The sequence below is a fragment of the Schistocerca nitens genome, chromosome 1 (genome assembly GCF_023898315.1).
Source record: "Schistocerca nitens isolate TAMUIC-IGC-003100 chromosome 1, iqSchNite1.1, whole genome shotgun sequence".
NCBI lineage: Eukaryota > Metazoa > Arthropoda > Insecta > Orthoptera > Acrididae > Schistocerca > Schistocerca nitens.
In genome coordinates, this window is record NC_064614.1 from 432,381,437 (window position 1) to 432,399,941 (window position 18,505).

At 41.5% G+C, this 18,505-nt stretch overlaps 1 protein-coding gene across 2 annotated transcripts in view; it reads right to left on the reverse strand.

The window, feature by feature from the left end:
• The window catches only part of LOC126251125 (ribosomal protein S6 kinase beta-1), a 207,081-nt gene that overhangs the window by 22,312 nt on the left and 166,264 nt on the right, over window positions 1–18,505 (reverse strand). For both annotated transcript variants that reach the window (XM_049951614.1, XM_049951615.1), the window contains one exon: window positions 7,016–7,123. In XM_049951614.1, the coding sequence (XP_049807571.1) occupies window positions 7,016–7,123 (108 nt within the window). The remainder of the gene's footprint in view (window positions 1–7,015; window positions 7,124–18,505) is intronic.

Sequence of the window (18,505 nt, forward strand, 5' to 3'; positions counted from 1 at the left end):
CATTTAAATCCCTGGCAGAGGGTTCATCAAACCACCTTCACAATAATTCTGTTTTTCCCATGCACTTTACGAGATTGGAAAAATAAACACCAGTATCTTTCTGTGCGAGCACTAATTTCCCTTATTTTATAATGATGATCATTTCTCCCTATGTAGGTCACTTTCGTGAGAAGATTCCGCTGCAACTAAAAATGCCTTTGTTTTAATGATGTCCACCCTAAATCCTGTATCATTTCAATGACACACTCCCGCCCCTATTTTGCGACAATACAAAATGTGCTGCCCTTCTTTGAACTTTCCCGATGTACTCAATCAGTCCTGTCTGTTAAGGATCCCACACTGCACAGCAGTATTCTAAAAGTGGACCGACAAGCACAGTGTAGGCAGTCTCTTTAGTACATCTGTTACATTTTCTAAGTGTCCCGCCAATAAATTGCGATCTTTGGTTAGCCTTCCCCTTTCAATTTAAGTTGTTTGTAATTGTAATTCCTAGGTATTTAGTTGAATTTACAGCTTTTAGGTGCATCTAATTTATTGTGTAACCAAAATTTAATGGATGCACTCACATGGATGACCTCACACATTTTGTTATTTAGGGTCAATTGCCAGTTTTTGCACCATACAGATGTCTCTTCTAAATCGTTTTGCAAAGATGGCTTCACTAGTTGATAAGTGACAGCACCAACTGCAAACAACCTAAGACAGTCGTTCACATTGTCTTCTAAATTGTTTATATAGATAAGGAATGCCAACAGCCTTGCGGCAGTGGTGACACCAATTCCCCCGGCAGATAACCAAAGTTGAGTCCTGTCGGTATGGGCTAGCACTTGGATGGGTGACCATCTGGTCTGCCAAGTGCTGTTAGCAAGCTGGGTGCACTCAGTGAGGCAAACTGAGGAGCTACTTAATTGAAAAGTAGCGGCTCCGGTCTCTCAAACTGAGTTAAGGCCGGGAGTGCGGTGTGCTGACCACATGCCCCAGCATATGCGCATCCAGTGACGCCTGTGGGCTGAGGATGACACAGCGGTCAGTCGGTACTGTTGAGCCTTCCAAGGCCTGTTCAGGCAGAGTATAAATAAGTAACAGCAAAGAGCCTATATCACTACCTTGTGGAACGCCAGAAAACAGTCCTGTTTTACTCGATGGCTTTCTGTCAGTTACTACGAACTGTGACCTCTCTGACAGGAAATTGCAAATCCAGTCACATAACAGAGACAATATTCCATAAGCACGCAATTTCACTACAAGCCGCTTGTATGGTCCAGTGTCAAAAGAATTCTGGAAATCTAGAAATATGGAATCAACTTGAAATCCCTTGTCAACAGCATTCAACACTTCATGTGAGTAATACGCTAGTTTGTGTTTCACAAGAAAGATGTTTCCTAATTTGTGTTGATGTGTGTGTCAATAGGCCATTCTCCTTGAGGTAATTCATGATGTTCGATTACAATATATGCTCCAAAATCCTGCTGCTTATCACTATTAATGATATGGGCCTGTAGTGTAGTGTAGTGTACTACTACTACTACTACTACTACTATCTTTCTTGAATACTGGTGCAAATTGTGCAACATTCGTCTTTGAGTACAGGTCTTTCGACAAGCAAATGGTTGTGTATGATTGTTAAGTATGGAGCTACTTTAACAGTATACTCTGAAAGGAGCCTAACTGGCATACAGTCTGGAACAGAAGACTTTCTTTTGTTAAGTGATTTAAGTCACTTCACTACTCCGAGGATATCTATTTCTACATTACTCATGTTTGCAGCTGTTTTTGATTTGAATTCTGGAATATTCACTTCATCTTCTGTGGTGAAAGAATTTCAGAAGGCTGTGTTTAGTAACTCTGTTTTAGCAGCACTGTTGGCAAAGGTATTTCCATTGCTATTGCACAAGGAAGGCATTGATTGTGTTTTGCCGCTAGCAAACTTCATGTACGACCAGAATCTCTTTGGATTTTCTGCCAGGCCTCGAGACGAAGTTTCATTGTGGAAACTATTATAAGCATTTCGCACTGAAGTCTGCACTAAATTTTGAGCTTCTATAAAAGATTGCCAATCTTGGAGGGTTTGCTTCTGTTTAAATTTGGCAATTTTTTTTTCTTTTGTTGTTTCTGCAACAGTGGTCTGACCCGTTTTGTGTACCAAGGAGGATCAGATCCGTCATTTGTTAATTTATTGGGTATAAATCTCTCAAATGCTGCTGATACTATTTCTTTGAATTACTTACATTGTTAATTTGAAAGAGTGGAGATTGTCTCTCAGGAAGATGTCAAGTGAATTTTTATCTGCTTTTTTAAATAGGTATACTTTTTGTTTATTTTTGGAGGATTTGGGGGTTACAATATTCAATCTCGCTACGACAATCCTGTGTTCACTGATCCCTGTATCTGTTTTTACAGGTGTTACTAGCTCAGGATTATTTATTGCTAAGAGGTCAAGTGTGTTTTCACAATCATTTACTATTCGCATGGCATGAACTAACTGCTTGAAATAATTTTCAGCGAATGCATTTATCACAATTTTGGATGATGTTTTATGTGTACCTCCAGATTTAAATGTATATTTTCGCCAACATATTGAGGGTAAATTAAAGTTGCTACCCACTACAACTGTATGAGTCAGGTATGTGTTTGAAATGAAACTCAACCTTTGTTTGAACCTTTCAGCAATTGTATCATCTGAATTTGGAAGTCGGTGAAAGGATTCAATTATTATTTTATCCCGATTGCCAAGAATGATCTCTGCCCACACTAACTCACAGGAACTATCTACTTCAATTTTGCGATAAGGTAAACTACTTCTACAAGCAACAAACACTCCATAGCCAATGTGTTTAGCCTATCCTTTCAGAACACCATTAGGTTCTTCCCAAAAATTTAAGCTGAACTGATCTCTGGCTTTAGCCAGCTTTCAGTGCCTATAATGATTTGAGCATCAGTGCTTTCTATTAGTGCTTGGAGCTCTGGTACTTTTCCCAACAGCTACGACAATTTACAACTGTTATACCTATTGGTTCCTGTATCTACATTCTTCCTGTGTTCGTCCTGCACCCTCCGAGACTGAAGCCCTTTTAGTGTTTTTCCAAGACCCTCTAACATGAAAAACTGCCCAGTCCATGACACACAGCCCCTGCTACCCATGTATCCCCCACCTGCATGTAGTGGACTCCTGACCTATTCAGCAGAACCCGAAATCCAACCATCCTATGGTGCAACTTGAGGAATCTGCAGCCTAGGTTGCAGAACTGTCTGAGCTTCTGATTCAGACCCTCCACTCGGCTCTACCAGACGTCCGCAAGCAGTCCTGTCGATTATGCTGCAAATAGTGAATTATGCTTTTATCTCACAAGCAAGACTAGCAGCCTTTACAACTTGTTAGCCAGTTCAACCGAGAGACAATCTCTTCCGATCTTAAGTGACACACGTCATTGGTATCGATGTGAGCCACAGAGTGCACCTTGGCATTCTTCCTCCTCCTTTGGCAGCCGTGTCCGTAAGGGGACCCATAATGGGCCAAACATTGAAGCTCCCAACTACCAATAATCCCACCTTGTGTGCGATTGCCTGGATCTTGCAGCCAGAGAGGTTTCCTCTGAAACAGAACAGATGACTGCATCTGGCTGAGCAACAGTGTCAGCCACAGACAGCACATAGAACCTGTTTGTCAGACAAATTGGGGAGGCCTTACATGCAGCCCCCTGGGAAGTCTTTTGCTGCTTGCCACACCCCGAGGCAAACCCCAACTCGACCACAAGTGAGGGGTTGACCTCAGCGTAAGTAGTAACTGGGCTAGCCACCAGTGAGGACGTATTGGAGGACTCTGATGTCTGTTGGATCCCCATGGCCGACCCACAACCATGGTGCCCATCCGCTGCAGCTTCAAGCTCAGCTGTGTAACCGAAGCAATCACAGCCTGGAGCTGAGAGCAATGTGTCACCAACTTTGCTTGCATCCACACACAACAGTCCCAGTCCCTATCCATACTGAAGACCATGGAAAACCACATTACTCAGATAAATGGACTATTGACAGTGCTGCGGAACTCTACTGCAGGCCCTGATGAAAACACAAGAGCTGCATACAATAAATTACATTAATAGGCAGAGATTCCAGACTAAATAAATCTGCCCCAATTTAGGAACTTGTAATATGTCATCCAATACAAATGAAAACGGGAGAACTGCGTCTATTAGATATTAAATTAACACGTAAAAACTCAAGAAACTAAACTATTAAAGCACACAGATGAAATTATACGATTTGCTCCTGATCAGGCACTTGTAAAGGTTACAAATGATAAGGCAAAAAGGAAGGTTCTATAAAGAGTCAGTAAGGACACCAGTTTACGAAATCTCTTAGAAGTGGTGCTACACAAATTTGCAATAGTCTTTCATATAAGATAAAAATTATTTCATCTCTCTGTTTAGTACAACCCTAAGGTCATTCTCATTAAATCGCTGTTTCTATTCAGTAGCAGAATCTTTAGTGCGTGTGAAATACAAGACTAAACGAGAAAGTGCAAAATATCTCACTGTAAGCAGTGCAAGCTAGAGAGAGAGAGAGAGAGAGAGAGAGAGAGAGAGAGAGAGAGAGAGAGAGAGAGAAGACGTTGTGAAACACAAGACTGCAACACGTAACACATCACTGTCCGTGTATTCATTACGCTACACACAATTTCCATAAGATGCAGCCTCATCTTTTATACTGCCTTCATTTATGAGGTGGAATCCAAACTTTTTGGCACTGGTGCTGCAATCTGGAAAGTAGGAGTAGTAGATCTTTGCACCACTAGGTGGCGAGAGCTGCATATCTGGTGAGTCAGTGTGCGGAAAGGCATTCAGCTGGGAGGACATGTTGCGTGTCCACAGTGATTTCCGTAATACTCTGTTTGGGGTGTGGCGATTTTACAATGAATCCGTGAACGGAACAGCGCGTGTGATCAAATTCTGTGCGAATCTCAGGAAAAGTGCTATGGAGACCCTTGCAATGATTCAACAAGTGTTTGGGGGACAGAGCATGAGTCATACACGTGAGTTCGAGTAGTATGCTCGGTTCAGGGCTGTCCATACAGATGTCGAAGGTGATGTTCACATTGGAAGGCCCATTAGCCGCACAACGCCAAACACTGTTGCCAAACTTCAACAATTTGTTCGTGCGTATCGACGTCGAACCCTTCAAGAACTTGTGGATGAAGTGAGTATTGGTTATGGGTCATGTCAACGAATGTTGACTGATTAACTGGGCATGCATTGTGTCACCACAAAATTTCTGGCAAGGATCTTGACTGCTGATCAGAAGGTACAGCATGTTGAAGTGTGCATGGACCTTCGTCAGACCACATCTGATGATCCAACCTTCTTGTCACAGGTTATCACCGATGACAAGAGCTGGATTTACGGTTATGACACAGAGACAAAGCAACAATCATTTCAGTGGAAGAGCACGGCTCTCCAAGACCCAAAAACACGAGACAGGAGAAGAGCCAAGTGAAGAGCATGGTAATCATTTTCTTTATATCAAGGGAATTGTGCACAAAGAATTCGTCCCACCCAACCAAACAGCGAATTCTGCGTACTACTGTGACATTTTGCGATGGCTCCTTGAAAACGTGCGCCGACAACGGCCCAAACTTTGGCGTCAAGGGAACTGGCTGCTGCATCACCACAATGCATCCTGTCACACGTCCTTGCTCACCAGGACCTTTTTGGCAAAAAACAACAAGTCAGTTGTACCCCACCCACCGTACTCGCCAGATTTGGCACCTTGTGACTTCACGCTATTCCCAAAACTGAAACTCAAGTTGCAAAGTTGTCGGTTCAACACTCTAGAGAGGATTCAAGAAGCATCGCTGGCAGTGATAAACACCCTCAAAGAACAGGACTTCCAGAAAACGTTTGACCAGTGGCAGAAGTGCTGGGACCGGTGTGTACGTGTGGATGGCAACTACTTTGAGGGTGATGGTGACCATCAGTCCAAAGGTAAGATTTTCAACAGATGGCAGCACCAGTCCTGAAAATTTTGGATAGCACCTTGTATTTTACACAACAAATTGTACTAATAAATGATAGGTTTTCAAAAGATCAATTTTCTGGTGCTTTGAAACAGCATATATTCAGAGCATGTAAGTCGTGACGTAAAAGCCGCCCAGTATGGGCTTCAACTGAAATCCAATATGGCGTCTCCAGACTCTGTACGGAAAAAAAGATCGCTTGTATGTGATGCAGGTATCAATGCTCTGCATGTTCAGAAAGACTCCCCAATGTGCTTTTTCGATGTTATGATATCAGAAACTCAGCATGCTCAACATTGACATTCGAATGCAAGATCTGTGTTCCGATGGCTTTAGTGTCGTCGTACAAAATAGGAGGAATTCATAATAATGTCTACATGTGCTGAATTGTGTTCATCACAGCAAATTAATACTAATGAATTTTGAAATGTCTCAGTACGTTAGTCCTCAGGGCCAGCTTTTTCAACTAAATAAATTCCACTTATGGATAGTTGGCACATACTCTTGTTAAAAGGCATTTATTTTTCGAGTTTTTCCATATTTTATTACATTTTATAACTAAAATTAACAGAAAAGTGGCAATGAGTTAACTGGACAAAGCAGTAGACTTGTTTTATAATTTAATGAAGGAAATGACAGCTCATTTCTCATTGTCAATGCATTTTATGGTCAAATTAGGGCACCTTCAAATCTAAAATAAGAGCAGGATGGTAGCCACCACTAGACTAAGCAGGCATGTGTTGTTAAAAACTGAGAAATCATAAATACGGCTGAGTTTATATGTGTTTTGAAAATCTGCAGCATCAAAAGGAAGTGACAGCTAACCCTCTTCTCTGCCTAATCCAGCCGAAACTGTTTATTATAATAAAATGAGTGTGATCTGGGCTATGATTTGTTCATAAAACTAAAATTAATATTTTTCCACACACATGCACGCACACACACATGCTAACTTTCAGAAAGAATACACGCATAAAACCACAAAAAGATGTTAAATGGTGTTACCTGGAATACAAGGTTAGCACTCTCACTCAGAGTGGATTCGTCTGGTGAGTCAATTGGTGTCTGCTTCGTAAATTTTGTATCGAATTGGGATACATCATCTTCACTACTCTGTAAAAAATTTACAATAATTTCAATTAAAACAGGAGCGACTGTTTCAAGGTTAAAAGATATGTCTCAAGTGGATCACTACATTATTATGTCATAATTTAGGTTAGAGGCACATTGTGATACAATAATATTAATTTTAGAGGTCTGCAAAGAAAAATTCAGTTCAAAACTAGGTTAAAGATTTTAGCTGAACTGGTTGGTCTTATGATCTGCTTCAAAAAATCTGAGATTATAGCATGGCAGAAACAAAGATGTACAAAACAAGAGTAGTAAATTAAGTGAGAAAATTAGCAGAGAGAGTGAAAAAAGATCTCTACCAGGAATTGGAAAAATTGCAGCTGAAGCACAATGAGTTAGAAAAGAAAATTTGTCACAGGTACAGTGATTCCAACCTTTCTGAGAGTATTACCCCTGAGAGACAGCATATAGAAACCACTACCCCAAACAAAGTTTGGTAACTAACTAACATTTCGATTGGAAAAAAAAAAAATGTTTGAATTCATATTTTGGGCAATATATTTCATTAATGCTGTACAATAAAACATGTTTCTGTAAGTGGTGTATTGCATCAAGAAATAATGAAGCTCAGTGAGATGGTTGGTATTGCTTATTTATAGCAATCTTTTAAACGGTTTGGTCTCAGTTAATGCCTCATGAATTGTGTTCAAAATTTCAATCAGTTCCTTGCTTTTGTTTTCATTGCCACTATAACTGCAAATCCACTTAACACCTATAGGTCATAGTAAATGGAATCAGTTTTCTTAAGGGTTTCCTGATAATAATGGATAGTCTTCACCAATCTTTCTCTGAAACCTTGCTAGTTCTGTTTAAGAGAAATCTGCTCATGTGTTGTCTTCACATAGTGCAAGTGATTCTGTGTTGGCTTGAATTTTGCTGTCTCAAAATATTCCTTCAATCACTGCAACTGTTTTTAAGCATGGGCATTTAATTGTAGATTCTCCACTTCATGAAAATAATTACCGGTGGAATTTACTACTGATTATCAGTGACAACTTATTTCACATGGGAAGAAATACTTTTCAGTGTTAGTGTCCAGCATCACAATCAATTCTGAGAACATCGAATTGTCTTGAACTTCGGCACTGTGTTTGTAAAGCTCCATCTGCAAAGGAAACTGCCAACTTTATCTTGTGCTGTCAAAATAGTCACTGCATTTCCTTGCAACATATTCATTTCTACAGAGAAATCCACAAAGTATGCCACTTGGGAAACAAATATACATTGCCCATTATTTTGGCATATAAGTCTCTCTCTTTTTCCATCTTCACACTTTGCAGAAACAAAACAATTTCTTACCTAAGCTCGAGCAGTCCATGCAACACCTTGCCATATGACAGCAATTGTACTACTGTGTGGAACAATGAGCACATCGAATTTGGTTGTAACCTTTCTGTGCACCTCTTTGAGCTGTGTTTGTCACAATACCTTGGATATTGTTTTACAATCTTCACTACCTGATTCAGAAAATTTATAAGCTGCTTGTAGTAGTGTTCAGTGATTCTGAGAACAAGTATTCTTTTTTCAAATCATCATCTTATGTATAGAACATGGGCAAGCAGCTTGGAACAAGATGTATTGTCCATCAATTCAGCTAAAAGAAATGAACTGGTCTTTATATTGTCGAACACTGTGTCAAATATATCCAAACTCCTGGCCTTGATATGACTTCTGATTGTGTTGTTAGAAAGAGGTATCTACTTTTTCCTAAAACTAGCTTCATCACATCTAGTAAGCAATGCTTGATGAGATCCTCTAGTATTGTATGAAGTTCCTTGGTTTCAGTGATTCAAAGAGGATTCAGTATGAAGCTTTAAAGTGTGATTTCTAGTGACTGGAAAAAAGGCTGATAAATCTGTGTGTGAACTTTTCAATTCAGCTTCATTGCAGTTGAAGAATGCAGTGCCTTTCAGTGAACTCTGCACGATTTCTTTTGAAGTGGTCTTTTGATTTGCTGGGTTTCACACATTCTGCTGTTAGCACTTTACTTCATGGGACACACTGGAGCTTTTTGCTAGATTTATCAATTACCATGGCAAAACTCTGTTACAGAAGAGCTTCTTTCTAAGCTCTTTTTTCTCTCTTGGCATGGCTTCTGAAAGAAGGAAAAATTGTCTAAAATACAGATATACTTAAGAACAAGATGCACATTATAACGTGTTTTTTGCAAAAAAGGATTGTGAAAATGTAATATTATCATTCAAAAAGTAATGCAACAGAAGTTTACAATATTAATGAGTTTGGGGTTAAGCCTTTCTGCAACTTAATTAATGCAATTTATATTTTGGCATTCATGTTTCATCTCAATTTATAATTTAAACATTCAGTAGCTTTAAGTATATACATATTTACAAGCAGCGACTCACTATCTGGACTCCAATTCAAATGAGTCTGTGACATTGTTTCAAATTCACGGCACTGCATCTTGAATTTGGAGCTTGCAGGACATCATTTCACAAGCATTTAGAAGCCCACCTACAACTTATTCTCAGGCTCAATGATGTGGAACGTTGCCTTTGCAGACTTGAGCCAGCAACAAGTGAATATTGCAATGCACTGCTAATTCACAGTGCAGCGTGACAAATCACAACATTGCCCATATTTCATAAACAGCGTTCTGTTCACAGATGATTGCCTGGGTTCACATTGTGTTAAATATGGAGTGGCATCACAAAGAAACTGAACAACTTACTGAGCTTTATACAGAAATGTGGGAACTGTGGGACCCTATGGACAATAGTTACCATATAAAAACAAAAACAGAATAGTGACTGGTAATTGGCTGCAAGTGATGTTGGCTGTGAAACCGATACAGCTAGGAGCAATATGCAAACATTGATTACTATCTCTGATCTACTTTGGATATCCTCAACATGTACATTTATCGAAACTAGACATATTCATCACAGGGGATTTATCTGTGATCTTGTTTATGTAAATGTGTCTAATTTTTACAGTCTGCAAATTGCTGACTTATTACACATCACCAGTTTCAGGAAACGTTGCCCGTCTTCATATCATATGTTATCATTACAGAGTAACTTGTCATACAGGAACTACCAGTTCACTGTCGTATACTGTATATGGCAATACACTGACAGTTCCTTTAGGACAGGTTACTTGGTAACTACAACATATGATCTGAAGACTGGTGACACTGCCCGAAACCAGTAATCTGGAAATTACAAGCAACAATTTGCACACACAAAAATTACAGTTTTGAATCACCAATTGCCAAAATATCTTTGTGAGTAGCTGGAGTTGTTTGTACCGATTATTTACAGTTCGACTATAATAGCATCTGTTCAAAGTGTTAGCGATATTTGATAGAAAAGTTTTGGCATGTTCATTCTTTCAAGCGAACTTGCAACTGTTTGAGAACAACTGGATAATGGGGCGGGGGAGAGGGGGGGGGGGAATAAAATAAAATAAATAAATAAATAAATAAATTGCCAATCCAAAAACTGTGGCTTTTATTTTTTTATGCAAAATGTAAAACAATTTCTGAAAAACTATTTGAGCAAGAATTGCAGCTTAGTTTTATTTACATGAAGACATTTTCTTCAGCAGCACAGTACATTACTCAGCTTTCAGATTCCTGCTTTCCTTGGACAAAACCTAGATGTAACAATTCTTTGTGTGGCAGTGTGAAAAAGTCTGCAACAAAGTTGTCTTTCGAGGCATGACCAGGTGTTAAATTTGTTCATGTCACAGAGCTGATAGAAGCATCGGACCATTGATGTGTGCAGAGAAGCGCAGGTCCGACATCACATTATTGCCCAGCTGTTCGGCAATGCCGAGCTATTTCAAGTGTGCTTAGATACTAGTTCCTTCATGCTGATGTCAAGGTAGCTTTGATGTAAGTGGGTCGTGCAGAAAGGTATGGGCCAAGGCCAATGACCCAGTTGTCATAATCGGGTTGCAAACGTGCAAATGCCGCCCCTCTCTCCATCCCCAAAGGCTTGCTCGGTGATGACGTGTAGTCTATCAATACAGAGGAGGTTGTGGAGTCTGATCACACAGTCCACTGACCATCACACAGTCCACTGGCTACCTCTGACAAACTCTGGCAATGGCTGGATTCTGTCCTGGCACTCCTCTGCTGGTTCTAAGTCCCATTTAACTTCTTCCCTTCATGTTCCTCCCTTCCATGAAGAAAATTCACCCTCGAATTTTACCAATATATAGATACTAGTTTATTTACACTCCTCCTGTCCACCTCCATTCGCATCTCACTTTGTCTTTCACATTATTTACTTTATATGTCCAACATCACAAACACTCAAGTCTACACAGAGGTCTTTGTTCATGGTGCTCTTTGTCCCTCATCACATTGTTTCTGGGAACCAGGTTTTAAATTTTAAGACATTTCCAGGGGCAGATGTGGACTCTGACCACAATCTATTGGTTATGAACTGTAGATTAAAACTGAAGAAACTGCAAAAAGGTGGGAATTTAAGGAGATGCGACCTGGATAAACTGACTAAACCAGAGGTTGTACAGAGTTTCAGCGAGAGCATAAGGGAACAATTGACAGGAATGGAGGAAAGAAATACAGTAGAAGAAGAATGGGTAGCTTTGAGAAATGAGATAGTGAAGGTAGTAGAGGATCAAGTAGGTAAAAAGATGAGGGCTAGTAGAAATCCTTGGGTAACAGAAGAGAAGCTGAATTTAATTGATGAAAGGAGGAAATACAGAAATGAGATCGACAGGAAGTGCAAAATGGCTAAGCAGGGATGGCTAGAGGACAAAAGTAAGGATGTAGAGGCTTATCTCACGAGGGGTAAGATAGATACTGACTAGAGGGGAAATTAAAGAGACCTTTGGAGAAAAGAGAACCACTTGCATGAATATCAAGAGCTCAGATGGAAACCCAGTTCTAAGCAAAGAAGGGAAAGCAGAAAGGTGGAAGGAGTATATAGAGGGTCTACACAAGGGCGATGTACTTGAGGGCAATGAGTTTGACAGAGCACTGAAAGACCTGAGTCGAAACAAGGCCCCAGGAGTAGACAACATTCCATTAGAACTATTGACAGCCTTGGGAGAGCAAGTCCTGACAAAACTCTACCATCTGGCGAGCAAGATGTATGAGACAGGTGAAATTCCCTCAGACTTCAAGAAGAATATAATAATTCCAATCCCAAAGAAAGCAGGTGTTGACAGATGTGAAAATTACCGAACTATCAGTTTAATAAGTCACAGCTGCAAAATACTAACGCGAATTCTTTACAGACAAATGGAAAAACTGGTAGAAGCCAACCTCGGGGAAGATCAGTTTGGATTCTGTAGAAATGTTGGAACACGTGAGGCAATACTGACCCTACGACTTATCTTAGAAGAAAGATTAAGGAAAGGCAAACCTACTTTTCTAGCATTTGTAGACTTAGAGAAAGCTTTTGACAATGTTGACTGGAATACTCTCTTTCAAATTCTGAGGGTGGCAAGGGTAAAATACAGGGAGCGAAAGGCTATTTACAATTTGTACAGAAACCAGATGGCAGTTATAAAAGTGGAGGGGCATGAAAGGGAAGCAGTGGTTGGGAAGGGAGTGAGACAGGGTTTTAGCCTCTCCCCAATGTTATTCTATCGGTATATTGAGCAAGCAGTAAAGGAAACAAAAGAAAAGTTCGGAGTAGGTATTAAAATCCATGGAGAAGAAATAAAAACTTTGAGGTTCGCCGATGACATTGTAATTCTGTCAGAGACAGCAAAGGACTTGGAAGAGCGGTTGAACGGAACGGACAGTGTCTTGAAAGGAGGGTATAAGATGAACATCAACAAAAGCAAAATGAGGATAATGGAATGTAGTTGAATTAAGCAGCTGATGCTGAGGGAATTAGATTAGGAAATTAGACACTTGAAGCAGTAAATGAGTTTAGCTATTTGGGGAGCAAAATAACTGATGATGGTCGAAGTAGAGAGGATATAAAATGTAGACTGGCAATGGCAAGGAAATCATTTCTGAAAAAGAGAAATTTGTTAACATCGAGTATAGATTTAAGTGTCAGGAAGTCATTTCTGAAAGTATTTGTATGGAGTGTAGCCATGTATGGAAGTGAAACATGGACGATAAATAGTTTAGACAAGAAGAGAATAGAAGCTTTCGAAATGTGGTGCTACAGAAAAATGCTGAAGATTAGATGGGTAGATCACATAACTAATGAGGAGGTATTGAATAGAATTGGGGAAAAGAGGAGTTTGTGGCACAACTTGACTAGAAGAAGGGATCGGTTGGTAGGACATGTTCTGAGGCATCAAGGGATCACGAATTTAGTTCTGGAGGGCAGCGTGGAGGGTAAAAATCGTTGAGGGAGACCAAGAGATGAATACACTAAGCAGATTCAGAAGGATGTAGGCTGCAGTAGGTACTGGGAGATGAAGCTTGCACAGGATCGAGTGGCATGGAGAGCTGCATCTTACCAGTCTCAGGGCTGAAGACCACAACAACAACAACAACAACATGTACAACGTCACAAGCACTCAAGTCTACACAGAGGTCTTTGTTCATGGTGCTCTTTGTCCCTCATCACATTGATTCTGGGTGGTACCATTGTGACTAGTTTGATCAGTATGTTGAAGGTTGGTAGGGAGGTGATTTGGGCTACTTTCCACTTGAATTGGTGGTATATGATTCCTATTACTGCCAACAGGCAATGGTTGGGATCCTATAGATACTAGCACTGCTGATGTTCACTGCAGTACTTTCTGATGTGATTTAACAGGTGCTTCAGTGATGTAGCAATGCTTATGGCTAACGTTTGATCTAAGGAGGCAGACAGAGTCGAATCTAACGTATTATTTGGGAATGTTAGTTTTCCAGTGCATAAAATATCAATGGTAGTTTGGGTACACAAATCAAAGCTGGGGTTATGTATTCAAGGTGGTGGTTCCTGTAAGGTGGTAATCAGAAGATCAGTCAGGACGTGTAACATTGGGTACCTAACACTGATGATCATCGTCCGACCATGTACTGTTAGTTCTGTCCACTGTGTGCCACTTTGGTGACCTTGCTCGTAACAAGTACAGATACAGACTGTCTGATTTGCTATGGAAATAACCAGTGAAGACCCACACACTGGAAAAAACTTTTGTCTTGCCTGATCCGACTTCTTTCGGACATTCCGTCGCAGATTCCCGTCGATGGAACTGTCTGATGTTACCCTTCCTCCTGAATAAATAAAATGAGTTTAGTTAAATTGAGTAAAGCTAAAAGTCTATGACAAACACTTATACAAATACACATTTGTCTACTGAAAGTTAACAACTACTTCCCTGTCAGTTAATCGTGCACTGTTCACAAAATAATTAACTTATCGCACTAAGTATATCGATGTTTTTCCTGCCAGTTTAAGCACTAAAGTTCAACTGCCATTAATAAAATTGCAATATTGTTTCATCCAAAACTCTTTCAACTTAGAACTGATTCCAAATATTTCCTTTGTGTTAACTTGTGAGCCTCTTTCACCAAAATAACATACTTATAATTCATACTTATAATTCAGTATTTCCTTTGTATGTTGGGACATCCACCTCGCATATAAGATAAAGGGTCATAGAAGGAATTGTGATTCACCAGGAGACAATCTCAGTATCTTTAACTTTACGTGATAACTGGGAAATGTGTCTTATTTACCAGTTTTAACAGTTCTTGCAAGCCACATATTGCCCCACTTTCAGCTACTTGAACAAAGCATTTTCATGAGCTGCCACAGCAACAGTGGTCCTATTTGCATCTGTTGGATTGACTGATTGGTCCCATAAACCATCTCATTTAATCAATCAATCAATCAATCAATCAATCAAAACAGCCCAGGTCATCAGTCCTGCAATTTCTACGTTACTCACAGAAGAAAGAGGGCCCACTAAAAGTGGACAATCAGGGGTGTCAAATTACAAAATAATGAAGTTAAAAAACACACAGTAAAAGACATTACAAGTGAGACCAAATCTGAAAACTGGAAAAAAAGAGCAGTCTTTCACAGAGGAAGTAGTCATGGGATCACAGACTGAAAAGACGTGAAGAGAGGCCCCAAACACCCTGCCCCTGCTCCAGGAGTGAAGCAAAACCTTATATCTGGAAATAAAAACCACTTTCATGGAGAAAACTGAGGACCAGTTCAACCACCCATGAATCATCTGCTAATATTAAAATTAAGGAATCTGGAAGACTACGCTTAGCATGAAAAGCCAAACAAAGGGGACATTCTACCAATATGTGGGATACTGTCAGTCTGGCTCCACAACCACATTGTGGGGGTGGTTCATTATGCAGGAGGAAACAATGAGTGAGCCTGGTATGACAAAGGTATGGACAGTGTTAAGGAGTGGACTCCTCCTGACATGAGCGGAAGGAAGAGCGCCAAACTGCAGTAGACTCCTGCAGTAGTGCACCAGATGTCATTCCACGTGCAGGCAGGAGGCGGAGAGCATTAAGCTTTGGCATGCATGTAGTCTTTAGATGGCGAATATGGGGCAGCCACGTCAGCTTTTTATAAAAAATAAGATCCAAGAAACAAGACTGTGCCACAATATCAAAGAGCTGCTTGCCTAAATCAAATTCTGGAATGGTGTGTACAGTGGGTTGATGATAAAAATGCAAAACCTGTGTTTTGGAGGGAGAAAACTGGAAGCCATGGGAGACAGCTCATGTGGAGGCTCGTCAGATGACACCTTGGAGCTGGCGCTCAGTAGATGCTACCGAGTGGGAGTTGCACCAGATGCAAAAATTGATGACATACAATGCCGGGGTAACCACAGGGCCAACAGAGGTTACAAGCCCATTGACGGTTATGAGGAAGAGTGTGGCACTTAGCACAGAACACTGTGGGATACTGTTCTCCTGAATCTGAGATGCAGTGAGTGAAGTGCCAACTCAAACCCGGAAGTGCTGATGTGAGAAAATCTTGTGGACAAAAATCAGAAGGGGACCATGGAAGCCCCCATCATGGAAGATAACTAAAAAGTGATGGCACCAAGTCATGTTGTATGCCTTATGTGAGTCCAAGAAGACCGTGACAAGGTGCCAGTCATTAGTAAAAGCGTGTCAGGTTGCTGTTTCCAACCTGAGTAAACGGTCGGTTGGAGATGGTCCTTCCTGGAAACCACACTGATATGGGGACAAAGGGCACCGAGATTTGAGTACTCAACATAATCTGAAGCTAACCATCCTCTTGAGCAGTTTACAAAGTGAATTTGTGAGACTAATGGGGCGGTGAGCAGTTTACAAAGTAAATTCGTCAGACTAATGGGGTGGTACCTATCAAGAGGCATTGGGTTCTTACTGGGCTAAAGGACAGGGATAACTACACTGTCTCACCATAGTGACGGAAAAGCACCCATGAGCCAAATGTGGTTGAAGATCCTGAGGAGCTGTTACCTTTGGGGAATGTCCAAGCATTGGATCATCTGATTGTTGATTGAGTCTTGACCTCGGGCTGCGTCATGCGAGGAGGTAAGTGCCTGCATGAATTCCCATTCATTGAAGAGTTCATTGTTGCGTTCAGCATGGTACAGGTTGAAATAGAGGGGGGGTCTGTTCAACTCTGTGTTTCTGCTGGAGAAAGATACCATGATAGGAAGAAGACACTGATGTCGTTGCAAAGTGTGTTGCAAGGTGTTCTGCGAGGACCAATGGATCAGCGCACAGAGCACCTTGGATGTTAAGACACTGGACAGTTGACTCATTGGTGGCCCAAAAGCTTGGACCAAACCTGCAATGAAGAGGCATATGTCCCCAGGGAAGAAACATAGCACTCCTTTTTACTCCACTTTTATTAAGTAGTGAGTGAAGTGTCAACTCGAATCCGGAAGAGCTGGTGTGATAAAAACTTGCGAGCCTTAGCACGGAGACGCTTAAAAGCGAGGAGATTGATCTGTGAAAGGTGTTGTTTAAATCGCTGCAGCACTCATCGGCAGTCCTGGACAGCGACTGCTACATCCTTGGTCCACCACAGTACCGGTTGACGACGAGGGGGACCTATGGGTAGGGGGCAGCAGTGCCAGCACCATGAAGAATAATGGCAGAGATGCCTTGCACGACCGTATCAATACGATTCGATAGGGAGGTGTCGAAGTGCACAGTATATGTATATAAAAGCCAACTGCCCTGCAGAATACCCAATGTGGGGGCCTGACTGGTTGGCGGCAGCAGGGGAACAATAGAATCACTAGGAAATGGTCACTGTCATGAAGATCATCATGGGATGACCAATGTAGGGAAGTCATGAGAGCAAGAGAGGAGATCATGAGATCGATAGCAGTAAAGGTGCCACGAGCGGTACTGAAGTGGGTAGGGAAACCATCACTGAGGAGACACAAATCGAAGTCTGCAATAAGTTGATCAATTAGGAGACCACTACCCATTGAATTGGCACTCCCCCACAGTTGGTGGTGGGCACTGAAGTCCCCAAGGAGGAGAAATGGGGGCGGGAGTTGCTGTATTAAGGTAGACAATTCAACTTAAGACAGTGGCCTACTTGGAGGGAGGCAGACATTGCAAACAGTGATTGCCGGAGTCGTTTGCACTCTTAACTACTAATCCTTCCAGGTTGGTACAAAGGGGGATCCAGTCACTAATGACATCAGAGAGAATCAAAGTGCAGACCCCACCAGATACTACCCCGAGGCCAGTACAGTTCTGACAGAATGCATGATACCCACGAAATGTTGGAGAGTGGTCATCATGGAAGTGCATTTCTTGAAGAGCAAGCCAGAATGCAGAATAGGAGGAAATGAGATGATGTCTTTCTGGTAGGTGACAATAGTACAGGTTGCAATTCCACTGGATGATTGTGTGGTGAGAGCCCAAGTTAGGCATAAAAAAGCCAAGAGGAGGTCATGTCACTCAGTCAGTGGTCATCACTGACAAGAATGGGGTGACATCCATAAATAAGATGTCAGACCCAGGTTGTGAGGGAGGAGATGGCACGTCTGGGGGCACCAGGGTGCCTATTCTTGGGACTTAAGTTTCTTCTTCTTCTTCTTCTTCTTCTTCTTCTTCATCTTCTTCCTCTTCCAGAGGTGGAGGGCGGGGCACAGAGGGAGTACAGGTGTCTGCGAGATCCAGAACCAAGTGATAGTAGGCGACCTTGGGGTGCATAGATGGCTGAGTTATGGTAAGAGGCCTTCGGGGTGAGACACGCTAGGTGAAGGTCCCAGGGGTCGAGCCCCATCACTTGCAGGTACCGAAGAAGGGGGGCACTTCTTCAGCCAGGGAGGGTAGAGGTTCCCAGAAGGGTGGTCGTTGGAACTGCAGGGGAGAAGGGGGCAGAGCTGGGGTAAGGATGAGGTAGGAGGGGAAAGGATGTAACAGAGGCAAACACTGAAGAAAGTGACACTGGAGTCTCTCTCATTTCTGGAGAGCCT